Source organism: Ostrinia furnacalis, unplaced genomic scaffold, assembly GCF_004193835.3.
Source record: "Ostrinia furnacalis isolate ACB-3 unplaced genomic scaffold, ASM419383v2 OfSCF7590, whole genome shotgun sequence".
Lineage (NCBI taxonomy): Eukaryota > Metazoa > Arthropoda > Insecta > Lepidoptera > Crambidae > Ostrinia > Ostrinia furnacalis.
Genome location: NW_021137829.1, coordinates 213,431 through 226,509, shown reverse-complemented (window position 1 = coordinate 226,509; position 13,079 = coordinate 213,431). Strand labels below are relative to the sequence as shown.

General features: G+C 38.2%; 1 protein-coding gene across 1 annotated transcript in view; it reads left to right on the top strand.

The window, feature by feature from the left end:
* Positions 1 to 13,079, top strand: part of LOC114365431 (uncharacterized) — an 80,042-nt gene that overhangs the window by 36,280 nt on the left and 30,683 nt on the right. The window contains exon 3 of the mRNA XM_028322008.1: positions 10,454 to 10,548. Coding sequence (XP_028177809.1) covers positions 10,461 to 10,548 — 88 coding nt within the window. The 5' untranslated portion in view covers positions 10,454 to 10,460. The remainder of the gene's footprint in view (positions 1 to 10,453; positions 10,549 to 13,079) is intronic.

Sequence of the window (13,079 nt, the reverse complement as noted above, 5' to 3'; positions counted from 1 at the left end):
GATGGACTATTTTTATTTAATTTCTTTCTATTTTACCTTCGTATCAATGTTGTTGAAGCGTATAAAAAGACAACAAAGAAAGAAAAAGAAAGAGAAAACGGTTGGTGACTAAAAAGAACTCTAAAATTACAAGTTACATAAAAATGGAACCCACTTTCGGAACTTCTTTCTTTTATAGTTATTTAATTTTTAGCATTAAGAGATGCATCTCAAACTAATTGGATAATTATAAATAACTTGAAAATATCGAACTGCCTAAGGCGGGAATTGAACCCTCGACCTTCCGCTTGCCGGGCGACTGCTCTTTCAACTTCTATTAAATTAACCATTCTCTTCTTATTATCATACTAGCTTCTTCTTACTGGTTCGCCCGTATGTATTTATAATAGCAAAAGCGTGTATGTCTTTGTAAAAGTGATGATCAGGCCGAAGGGTGGAAGCGAGCTTCATTCGGACGGAACCCTCAAACACAGAGGAACTGACTATCTAACCTCCAACTGCCGGAACACACAATGTTTTTTTAATGGTGTTATAGCTACCCATCATCATCATCATCAACAGCCCTTTACAGTCCACTGCTGACTATGAGCCTTCTCCACTATAGTGGAGGGTTTTGCCATAATCCCCACGCTTGGCAGGCGGGTTAGAGATCGCAGTTTAAAAGATTGATGTTTTTCAGAGAGAGCTACTGCCCGTTCTCTGTTTGATATTACATCATAGCTACCCACTTAGAGAGTTTTGTTTGTATGTTATACATACATATAGAGTTTTAGATAGAAATGCCAGTAATCCATAACACTTACAAACCTGACAAAGTTTATTTCTAAAAATCCCATTACACGCCTTTAAAATGAGAAAAACCGATAAGATTGTTACATTGAATATACCGAGCCTTAATTGGTTAAATAATCGCAGCTCGATAAAGCCAGTGTTCCACTGCATAACTAACCTATTCTCTAGCGCTGCTTCTACTATATTAAATATTTTGACCATTCCCACCTCTCGTTCCCACCGCTGCAAAGTGCAACTCCTGTGTAGCCAGGATCTACAGCTTGACCGCCAAAAACCCAACCAGTGAGTCAAGTTTTTTCCGGGGGAAAGTTATTAAATAATATAGTATTATTTCGACCATCTATCCGTCTCATAATTAAAGAGATGCTGGAATGAGCGACGGCGATAGATAAAACTGAAAATACGGAAATCATTTAGCTGTTAATGTCGCAAATTCAATCGTTACCAAATTGGATTTTTTTTTGCAAAGATTTTGTAATGCTAAAAAATGGATTTTTTTTGTAAAGATTTTGTAATGCTGACAATATAGCTTAATATAGCTTAGCTTCCATATCGTTACCGGCATTACTAACACCTACTTTTATAGAAACCGGCTAATGCTTACATGCACACCATATGTCACGAATAGCATAGCAAAACAGACCTTACATTCGTAATTATAAAACACAAATCAGAAATGAAATACTACAACGAACATAGATTTATTATGGACATTGTTGAACCTGATATGTCTTCTAAGAGAAAGGTCACTGATTGACTCACTCATCACGAAATCTCAGTAACTAAATACAAGTGCAAGGAGTCGCAAATTTTGCATGGGGGTTCCATTTAGAACATAGCTAGGTAACTCACTAAGACGGGATTTTGCAAAATTCAACTCCTAAGGAGGTAGGGGGTAAACGGGATCCACGCGTACGAAGTCACGGGCAGCCGCTAGTTACTTATAAAAGTGTAAACAGTACAGTCAGCAGCAATACTTATTAGCCAAATATATTGTACCAAATTAGCACTTATAACAGCTACATAATGTCACAGTTTGTCTTGATGTAACGTCGTCTGTATGGTATAACGGGGACAGAAAAAGTTAATGGGAAAAAGGAATTTGTCTTCTTGATTTTTAATGAGATATCTATGTTTAATTCAGAGGCGGCGTAAGGCGTAGGCGACGTGGGCCACCGCCTACGGCCTCGCGGTACAAGGGGCCTCGCGCATCAAAAATTTTGAAAAAATGTATACAAGGTGGAGATGACAATATCACAATACGAACATTGACTATTAAATATAAATTCTTGATAGCTAAACAATGTAGTTAAAAATAAAAATATATTTTTTTCCAAACAAATTCAGCCATAATCAGACACAAAATTAAGCAACAACACGGTTTTAAGTGACGAACATTATTCTTTGGCGCAATATTCCTTTAAAAATAATCACTGAATCAAGAAATCAGAAACTGTCAATGTATAGACCTTTGACCCTTTTTTTTATTATTTCATAAAATCCGTCTTCAGGTCGCCACTAGGGCTTGCAAAATCGGATAGTTTTCAATTCCAGAACTGATTTCCGATATTGGGCACTCAACTCCGGAATTCCGGAACTAGTTCCGGAGTTGGTTAAAAAAAGAAAGCGCCACCCGACAAACATGTACACGTATGTGGCATCCACTTCAGGACCTTGTCCCATCGGCCGTCTGTTCTACGTACTATGTGCCCTGCCCATTGCCACTTCAGCTTGCAAATCCGACCGCTATGTCAGGCGACTGTAGTAATCTCCACATTTCTGGTTCGATCTCGAAAAGAAACACCGAGCATTAGCCCTCTTCATAGCACGCTGTGCAACTTTGAGCTTATTATAAGGCCTATTTATAGTGAGAGGCCACGTTTTCAAAACATAATGTCATCACTACTGGTAACACTCACTAATTGTAGACTTTTGTCTTTGAGTACTGAGGTGTTTTGGTTGAAAAGATGTTATGTAGTTTCTCGTACGCTCCCCAGCCGAGTTGGATTCGACGTATTATAACGTAATATAGAATCGCCCTCGTGCTCAGCCAGGCTCAAAGACCTTCTAATAGTCCAAGAACGCCAGTCATAATGGCAAGTTAGACTCTTCGGTCTTCTGTAATACCTGCCGTAGCGTATAGATGTGGTATATGGTACTGTTAACCTTTTCGATAACCGGCTTCCTCGACAGGCTATAAGTCATCGAACCTACGCGCGAGACTATTCGTGATGACTCTCAAAAACAGCTTGTAGACATGACTCAGAACCCAGATGGGCCTGTAATTCCTTAATAAGACTTTTACCCCTGTCTTGAAGAAAAACACCACTACGCCTCTGTTCCATGCCTCTGGCATTATTCCCTGGAGAAGACGAAGTTACAGAGTCTCTGAAGAACTTTCAGTATCGGTTTTCCACCCGCCGCGATCAGAAGCTCCGAGGTTATTCCATCATCACCCGGTGCCTTGTTGTTTTTTAGTTGTATGAGAGCCATCCTAAACTCGTATAGGCTGATGTCCGGGATATCTTCGATATATTGTCGAGTTAGCTTAGCTCTTGGTGGAACTATCCTGTGGTTGAGCTATTAACAGGTTAGGTGACCGTGGTATAATCATTTTGAAAACTTAAAATAATTTATGAAAAATTTCAATATCGGAATACGTTATTGGCTTCAGTTCCGGAATTGAAATATCGGAAAAAACCTATCCGGAATTCCGGAGTTACGAAATTCCGGAATTCCGGTATTCAAGCCCTAGTCGCCACAGAACAAGGCCTCGCGAAATCTGTCTTGCCCACATCAAATTTAGGTCTTGCCCCGCCTCTGGTTTAATTGATGTACTTTCTGAAGAACATCCGTATATAACTAGTTTAACTAGTAGTTCGAGCTAAGAGTTGATTATTATATTATCTACTTGTGTACTAACTAAATTATAAATAACTTGAAAAAGTCGAACTGCCTAAGGTGGGAATCGAACCCACGACCTACCGCTTGTGCACTGCTCAATTAAATCAATCAATTGTTCCGAATGTCACACCTGTCCCCAAACAGTTGCCTGTTAGTTGACACAGTTGTTATACTCGTATTATACAGTTACAGGTAACTTAAATAATACATTAATATGTTACTATGTATGTATGTTGTTCATGACAACAGACGGGTATAGGCTTTAAGGTATTTTACATCTAAAAACATTGTCCCCAGAGGGATTTGAACCGGCAACTAATCCAATCTGCCTTCTGACCTAATCTTTCTTCTCAGTAGTCTTTGTTTTTGATATGTTCCAAATAAATGTTTTTTCTTTCTTTCTTTTATTATGATTACTGACACATTTTCACATTCCCACTGTTTGGAGCATTACCTTTGTCATTTTTACCGGTTAAAACAAAGATGTACTGTACAGAGTACAAACGCTCATGATGACAACAGCGATCGGTAAGTCAATTGAATCGATTTGAACATCCGATGCATCGATTCAAAGTGCAAGATGTGCATCAGTTTCGATCATTCCAGAAGTAGGGCACAGTTGTTTGTTTCAATGGCACAGACACAATAAAGTTTAACACAGTAGGTTAACTCTTATGGTTTTTAATTTGGCGTTGGAAGTTACCAAACCCTATAATTTACTGAAACATTATTTTAATACAGCATCTCTAAAGAGTCCGTTTATGCATTGAATACCCAGTCAGTTTACTGTCAGTTATCGGACTGCTACTACGCATCAATGATTTCAATGATTGTTAGGTTTTGTAAGTAGATTAATTATGTTTATTTGTGGGTCATCTAGGATCACTAAAATATCACATTTTGAAACTGAGCACAGTTCACTCGTGTTGCCCTGAATTAACGTTGCCGGTGTATATGGACTTGCCCTACTGCACCTTAACTTCGAACTCCTAATGTTCTTCTGATTAAATTCTTTGCTGGTCCAATGACAGTTTAACTTTCTCCCGACAAACTTGACCTTCACTGGTTGGGTTTTTATTGGCGGTCAAGCTGTAGATCCTGGCTACACAGGAGTTGCAGTAGTGGGAACGAGAGGTGGGTATAGTCCCGGTGCCTTACTGCTCAATCTTTAACTGTGGCTTGGTGATGTCTAATCACTCAAACTGGGTTATATAACACGTTTTACTTGAGGTATTTGGTTATTGAATTTGCTGAAGAGACAGATCTAAGCACGCTTCAGTTGAACAAGCTATTCTTAGCTATTGATTATTTACTTAGTAGGTACCTTGTGTAACTAGTGGTAATACATATTTCTAGGTGGCAGTTATTTAAAATCATTTCACATGTAGGCATTTTCATAATTGCCTTGGTCTTTAAAACTTTCAGTTCAGTTTCTAGTTAGAATTTTAGTTTTCTAGACTTAATAAAAAAAGATTTAATAAAAAATTAAGGCTTTGATCTGAGGATTCGACAGTATTTTTGGCCTCCATAAAATTTAAACTGTCCACAGTTATTATTGTTCTTTGTCCTATCCATAGATTAATAAAGCCTTGATAGAAGATAATACGCGCAAGAAGTGAGGCAACTTAAGTGGACCATTCTGGCTCACTTGAAACGTCACTTCGAGTCGGCTCTCCTCGTTTGGCACAAAATTTTTACTATCATCTACGCTAAATATTTAGTGTTCTTCCTTCATTGACCTATTCCAAGAACTTTAAAAACAGCAGAATAACTAATAGTCCTAGCGACAAAACTTGACAAAACGACACTAAACAAAAAATGACGTCCAAATCTTTGGAAACCAGTAGAACGTGATAATTAAAACCTCCATGTCGATTCGGTTCTCACGGCGAGTTCGGTTTCTAAATCTGCTATACTTAGGCGATCGGACAATGCGGGTCGACGACCTGCCGACTGGCGTGACCAGTGACCAATGACAAGAGAAAATGGCTGAGTAGACTCGATTGACAATGTCATGTATAGCATCAACTAGTCACCTCTTAACGCTTCAGCCAAACCAACGCATGCAGATCGCGTCAGCGATGGCGATCACTGCGCGTTGGTTTGGCTGTTAGCTTAATTTGTAACCGCAAAAGATGGCACAGCGTTAAGTTTATCTGCACTTATATCACTCACTGTAGATTGAATTAATGAATTAATTGTAGATAAATAAGGTAACGCGATATTATCATATCATTGCCAAATGGCCGTGAGCGTCTACCGAGAGAACAAATCAAGGGTAGAAGCACCCTGCATCTCTCTTTAACGTCAGCTGTGAATGCTGTGTACTGCAAAAACTTTTTTATATTTTATTTATTTTAGAAAATCATCACCTCAAATATCGATGATAGTACATTGATGCCCTTGCCCCACGTTTTAAAGCTTAAATGATAGTTTTCTCACTAGTGGCAAACGAGCCTTCTGTATCTGTCTCAGTTATGTCATATCTCAGAATGGGTTTGTCTCTAAGACACGGATATCTAGGCTCCATCCATACTTGGAGTTTTGATGTGGTTTGCATTACAATTAGGCTGACCAATTAACAAATTCAGCTACTACTGATTCTTGTACTGCCTAAAACTTATTTAGTGACAGTTTGATTTTTTGTACCTTTTTGACGTGTAAAACAATCTAACAATTTGAAAGATACTGCCCAGTAAAGATGTCCGGTTATCACAGGTCATCACCTTATTTATCTGCCAGATATTAAACCTATCTGAAACAAGATAAGTAGTAGATAGCCTGTGAAACGTTTGGCATCAAGTTTTTCTGATAGGTATGTTCCTAATAGATTTTCTGGAGATATCTGACAAAATTAAATGAAGTCACCGCTGGCTGACTGACCAGCTATCTTCATTTCTTAGATAGTGTTTGTGCATTTATTATACTGAAACTCAATTAGTCGCTGAAATTGAGACCATTAAGCTGGTAACATTGAATTTATGCATAGATTCAGTTTAATCTGTAACATTTGTTGATACCGTTTGATAGAGCTCGTGAAGCACTTTCAGGATAAGTAACCAAGATTTTCGATATCTTGTAGTTTAGAAATAATCGAGTGAGAATTATCGTTTCCACCCTGTATAAGTGCTATATCTATATCACAACATTCACAACGCGAGCATAAAATGAAACAACCATCAAGTACCTAGCAACTTTCCCATGGCCAGTCTCTCAACCGGAAGATTATGCACTTTGTAAGTAGGTACTTACATGAGTTATTATAAGAGCTGTAGTGTAAGATAAGCTTGAATGGAAATTAAATGTAATGGTCTGTGCCTGGGTTTGACTCCTGGAAGAACAAGAAAGACTTTTGGTATTAATAATTTGCTATGTTTGGATCAAGAACATTAACGCCCGTGTTAACAAACTATGCTTGCTTAAGTGTAGCAGCAAATCGAATGCGCAGCGTTGATTGGATCGTGTCACCCTGTGCGTCCACGCGCACTGTGAGACCTCATAGTAATGCCCGTGTAAAACGGGCGTAGTATGTGGAAATGGGAGCCAAGTTCAGCGTCAAAGTCAATTGATAAGCATGCCAAATTCTGATAATTCAGTGCTAGAAACTCGGTTACTTTTGTCAGCTTCTTTTTCAAGGGTTTTAAACAGTATTTATAAATTTATTCATATTGATGTAACACTTTATCCAACGAAGGCAATCTCCTATTTTTTCATAATACTTAGCACTTTTTCATTTCATTTCAAATGTCTACATTTATATTTCAATAAAAATCCAATCTATGAATCCACCAGAAACAGTACTAATGGTCACCAAATGTAGTCACACTAGAGATTTCAAATGCGCGGGCGTTTGAGCTTGTCGCTGCCATAAATTACGCTGCGATAGTTTTGGAGAGCGCTCAAATCGTAAACTGCTATCATTAGCGTCCTACACGATGGTGGTATAAATTTAAGAATCGATTTTAGTCACAACTACAAATCGATGCTTTTTGGACGATACTGCATTCGATCCGAATCCGAGAAAACTACTGAAATACACTGAACCACAAAGAAAATCAATCAATCTCTAGCCTTAGTAAGATAAAACTTCTTATAAGGCTAGAGTTCACTGTTCACCAGTTGTAAAGATACGAAATAGTTCTTTTTCTTGGTTGATTAGCACGACTAAATTGCGTAACTTGGCTACTTTTTATCAGTCTGATGTTTCGATTAATTAAGTACATTACTTATAGTTGAAAACAAATGAAAAATTTGTGGTGTACTATCGCTAGGAATTAAAGTTTTTTGCCGTCACCAGCACATTTTTTGTGATTAACTGTTGTATGTTCTCTTAGAAGTCTCGGAATTCGGGATATTATTATAGTTTCTGTAGTTTCAGTAGAGGTTAGACCGTAAAAAATAACAATAAAATAACATTTCATTCTTACTACTCCATAAAAATAAATTATCATCGTGATTTTCATTCAAGTTCTTTCTTACAGTATTCAACCGATGAAACTACTAAAATAGCATCTATTCCAAAGTACATAAGACGCCACATAATTCAGCTACATTCCGTAAATAAGTTCATTCATGACCGCCGTGTGACGTCAATGATTTTACGCAAAATGACGTCATGCCGCGACCTACCCGACTCATACATAATATTCAAGTACTGAGTACGTACTACGTAGGGGGCGCTACCAGCTGGGCTGGGAGGGTGGGCGCTTCCTTATTGCATTATCCTGGTAACCTTGGGGCGATAGTGAAAAAAAAACTCGCTTGAACTTTGTTAAACCTTTTTAGGGTTCCGTAGTCCTGACAAGGAACCCTTATTTTTCTTGGTACCGAATTTTTTTTGCTTCTTTATCACTTTTGAAAATATTCGTTGTGAATATTTTTTATTTGTATTTTTTTAAATTATCGTCACTTTTTCCCGCCGTTTCGCCCGCTTTTTATGGCTGTCACAGAAAGACTAACCTTTATCCCTTTCAAAAAACGGGATAACAACTATCCTATGTTATTCCCTAGATCTACAAGGCGCAGGGTAGAGTTAGGTAAATTAAGTAAGAAATAAGTAAGAGATGGCGGGTTTGATCCCTGTTCAAAATGTTCAAAAAATTATTATCTCTCTTTGTCAATAAATAAGCACACTTGACATTGGCGAAAATGAGGTTTCCAAGACCCAAGTTATTGTCTTTAAAAACTTATATAAGTAACATAACCCTGCTTCTAGCGCAGTCGGTTAAGAAGAAGAAAAATATTATTACGTTTTTTTCTTGCATGCATGAATAATGATCGTTTTAAAACTAATACAAGAGTGGATCCGATAAAATTTTCGTGGAATTGATGATTCATATCAATGAACTGTTGGTTGGTTAAGAATATATTCGATAAACTTTACGGTTAACGGTTTTGCTTGTGACTGTTTCATTCAATATTATGGACATGGTGATCTCATAGGTAATCGATATCGAATTAATTCTCTTATAGTCATAATTAAATTGCTAACTATTATAAATAAATGCGTAACTCGGTGTTACGTTCTATATTAGCTAAAATAAGATATTATGAATGCGTAACTGTTACGTTTTCACGTTTTAAACATTAGGAAATACACATAATTGATTAAGTATTTTTTAATAGTGTAGGAGTGACTGTAAACTGGATGGATAGACAGACAAACGCGTTCGCGATGATCACAAAGCGAAACGTAATATTTATTAAATAATATTATGCTCAGGTATTACACACTGTAGGTATCTAGTTCCAAACTAAGCAAAGCTAAGCCCACTATGGGTAGGTACTAGACAACGGTTAAAAACACATTTTTTTTGTAAATACATAGTAGTAGTAGCAGAATAAAATATCTAGAGATTCCAACAAGATGGGATTCAGCCAACACTCATTTTTACTCTGCGGGAATCGAACGCGCGACCTTTGACATAATATTCCCCTAAACACCAGGCGTTATCATTAATGTATGTTTTTATTTAAAAAGTTTCCCCTCTCTCCCCCAACTTGAATGAGGGGGTGGCGGGCATGAATGGGCCACCCGGGTGGCGCCCCCTACCGAAAACGGTAAGAACTTGCGTGTTGTTCTGTTTGCAGTAATGCATAAGCATAAGAGTTGCAAGATAATGAGGGAAAAATTAGGATTTAAAAGTTCATTCATTCATATTTTGAAAACTTAGATAGGTAGGTAGGTAATAATGTACTCGCAAATGTGACTTGACAGCAGATCGGTCTAGATTTTTGTAGCAAATTCGCTCTCACCTAAAATTAAATAAGATGTCGCAATCTCGCAATACTTAATTTTATTGCTGTCGAACTACATGGTAAAACCACTCCAAGTTATTTTTCCATGTTTTTACCGGTGAGAATAATAGTAAACACACGAACACACGAAAACATGAATGGTAATCTATTTCAGAAATCAGAGGCTTAGTTTTTTTTTAAGACTAGCTGTGTCCGCGACTTCGTCCGTGTGAAAATCGTTATCGAGCAGTTTTATGTCACGCGAGAACTTTCATCAGTAGGCCTAAGATGCGCGCCGTGATAACTTTTATCGACGTCAAAATGTATGGGGAAAATCGATAAAATGGCGTGATAACCGCTTATCGTGGCGCGCATCTTAGGCCTACTGCTAAACAAGCTATGTGATGTGCCCCGCTCATTGCCATTTTAGTTTGACAATTCTGCGGGCTATGTCGGTTACTTTGGTTTTCCTGAGCTTCTTTAAGAGTACCTATATTAATTGATTTCTGTCTTGTTCCAGGCGTGGTATGGACAAGGAGAATGGCGAGGGCGCCGAGGCTGCCGGCAAGCCGCCGGCCCCCGACCAGCTGCTGGACGCGGCTGGACTCTTTGGGGGTGAGTTTAGAGTTCAAATTCCTTCAACCTAAGTTACACAGGCTCGTATATTGTCCCAATGGGGAGTATCCGCAGCAGGGCACAGGAATTTCCTATCAGCCTTTGTGTTTCCAAAATTATACGATCTTAGTCTTCAAGGCTCGAGCTCGAGTGAATGGTCATCTTCTGGGTAAGCTCGTTCCATCATAAATTGCATCTGTACTGCGCCCTGTCTGGTTGAGATTGATTATATCAAGATTAAGCCTATAGCATATTTTATGCCATAATATACCACTAAAGAAGCTATTGCAGTGTACCGTTCCCAAGCTCTAGTGGGCATTGTCATGTTTTAAGGAATAGGTACGGTCCATCTCATGGAGAGAATCTCCACATAAAAAGCAACTTAATATGCCGGCCCAGATATTCGGTACATTATTTAGGTCTCCCGTCTCACTGACTTGTCTATTATCGAATCACGTTTGGAGCTAAACGTCGCGTCGACCTTCAATGAGGGTTTTCGCGATTGAAAAATCCGCCAGATGGCAATACGTAGACGCGAGGTCCAAATGCTGCGTGATTGGTGGATATTGACATATCTGTCAATGTCATGTCAAAAATAACCAATCATGCAGAATTTTGACCTCGCGTCTACGTATTGCCATCTGGCGGATTTTTCAATCGCGAAAACCCTCATTGTTGTAAAGTGGAAGAAAAGAGTAGAGATGGAAAGAAGTCGGTTAAAGAAAGGTATAAACCTCGTAAGAGAGAGCTGAAAGAGAGCCAGAGTCGCTACGAGATTGCCCTCGCCCAGAGACAAAAGCAAACAAAAATGGCCGACTCGGGACATCGATCCTACCGTCCTACTTACACTGTGACTCAGTCTATCATTAAATTAACCTTGAACTGCTTTGAACTGTCAAGGTCAAATTCAGACTAGAAAATAACCTCATTTCGTCACTCGGTCTGACAAGTATGGCCGACTGTATCTATAGCATTATATGCTTTATTTATTGGGTCATAGATGTTATATTAGTTTGACGATGTAGTAGGTAGGGTAAGTGCGCTAGTTTTCGTCCAATTATCGGAGTTGCCAACTTTGTGATGCGAAATGAATATCTTAAAATACCCTTACTCATATGTATCATATGTCATTTTAGTCCTTATATAGTCTACTTTACGTTAATATTATATGACAATAAGTAAATACCACGGGTTTTTTTATAAAAAATATTTTATGCAAAAGAGGCCATTTCACTAGTTTTCGTCCAAAAAAATCAGTTTTCGTCCTAGTGTACGCTAGTTTTCGACCACTGTGTAGAAAAAAGGGTGCAGTTGAATTATTAACTTAAAACCAATTCTACAATACAGTAACTATGGATTGTGGTATATCATTTGAAAGGTAATTTTGTTAGCTTTCAAATGATATCAAAAAGATTTAAATAAGTTTCTTACCTAAATTTAGGAAAATATTGCAATAGGTCGAAGGACAAATGGACGAAAACTAATCTACAGGAATAGCTAATTTTGGTTTTCGTCCACCCCAGTGCTTGCTCATGACGTCATGGACGAAAACACAACAACGTTTAAAGCTGTTTTTTGTTTTCGTCCACATCTTTTTAACGGTTTTTATGGGTTTATCACTGTTAAAAAGTGGACGTAAACTAAAATGTTTAATGTAATAGCAATAAAGATCATATTGGAAGAAAAAACATTGTATTTTGTAGGTCCATTGAAGTAAAATGATTATTAAAAATATTAACTAGGTGTCAGGGTTTCCGTCCACGTGGACGAAAACCAAAATCTTGCAAAATTGTTATGCTAGTATTAGTCCACTTAATTATCTAAGATTTCTATACAAAAACTTTAATAAACCCTTAAAATAGTGTTTATTATGCTAATAATTAGACATACGTGCCAAAAACATTACGTAAAGTAGCTAAAACAGTAATTAAACATACCATGAAAGTTCCCTACCGGCACGTTTTTTTTCTAACTTGACGACGTTTTCCATTCACCTGTGTGCAGCAGCAACTTCCGTAGATTTTTTTGGAGTTATTACTTGTCAAATTACATTTTCATGCAGGCAGAACTGTTACTTAGATATTATAGATTGTAACAAGTCCAAACTTGCACGGAAAGTTAGGTTTGTATTCTAATTTTCCGTATTTGTTTGTGGCAAGTCGGTCAAATGGACGAAAACAGGAGCTTTTTTTTTTTATCCACAACGAGGAAGCTCTTGGCCTGTATCTCACCTGATGGTAAGTGACGATCAGGCCGAAGGTGGAAGCGAGCTTCACCCGGAACCCTCAACCACGGAGGAACTGGCTATCTTACCTCTAACTGCCGGAACACAACAATGCTGTTAACATTGTTGTTATGGCGACAGACTTAGGTAAGATGGTGGTAGCTAGCCAGGCGGACTTAGAACAAGCCCTACCACCAACCAAACCGAACAGAAAAATCTGCCCCCATTGGGAATCGAACCCGGGACCTCTGCGTCTGAAGCAGGTGGTCTTACCACTAGACCACAGAGGCGGTCGGCGGCAGCTGGA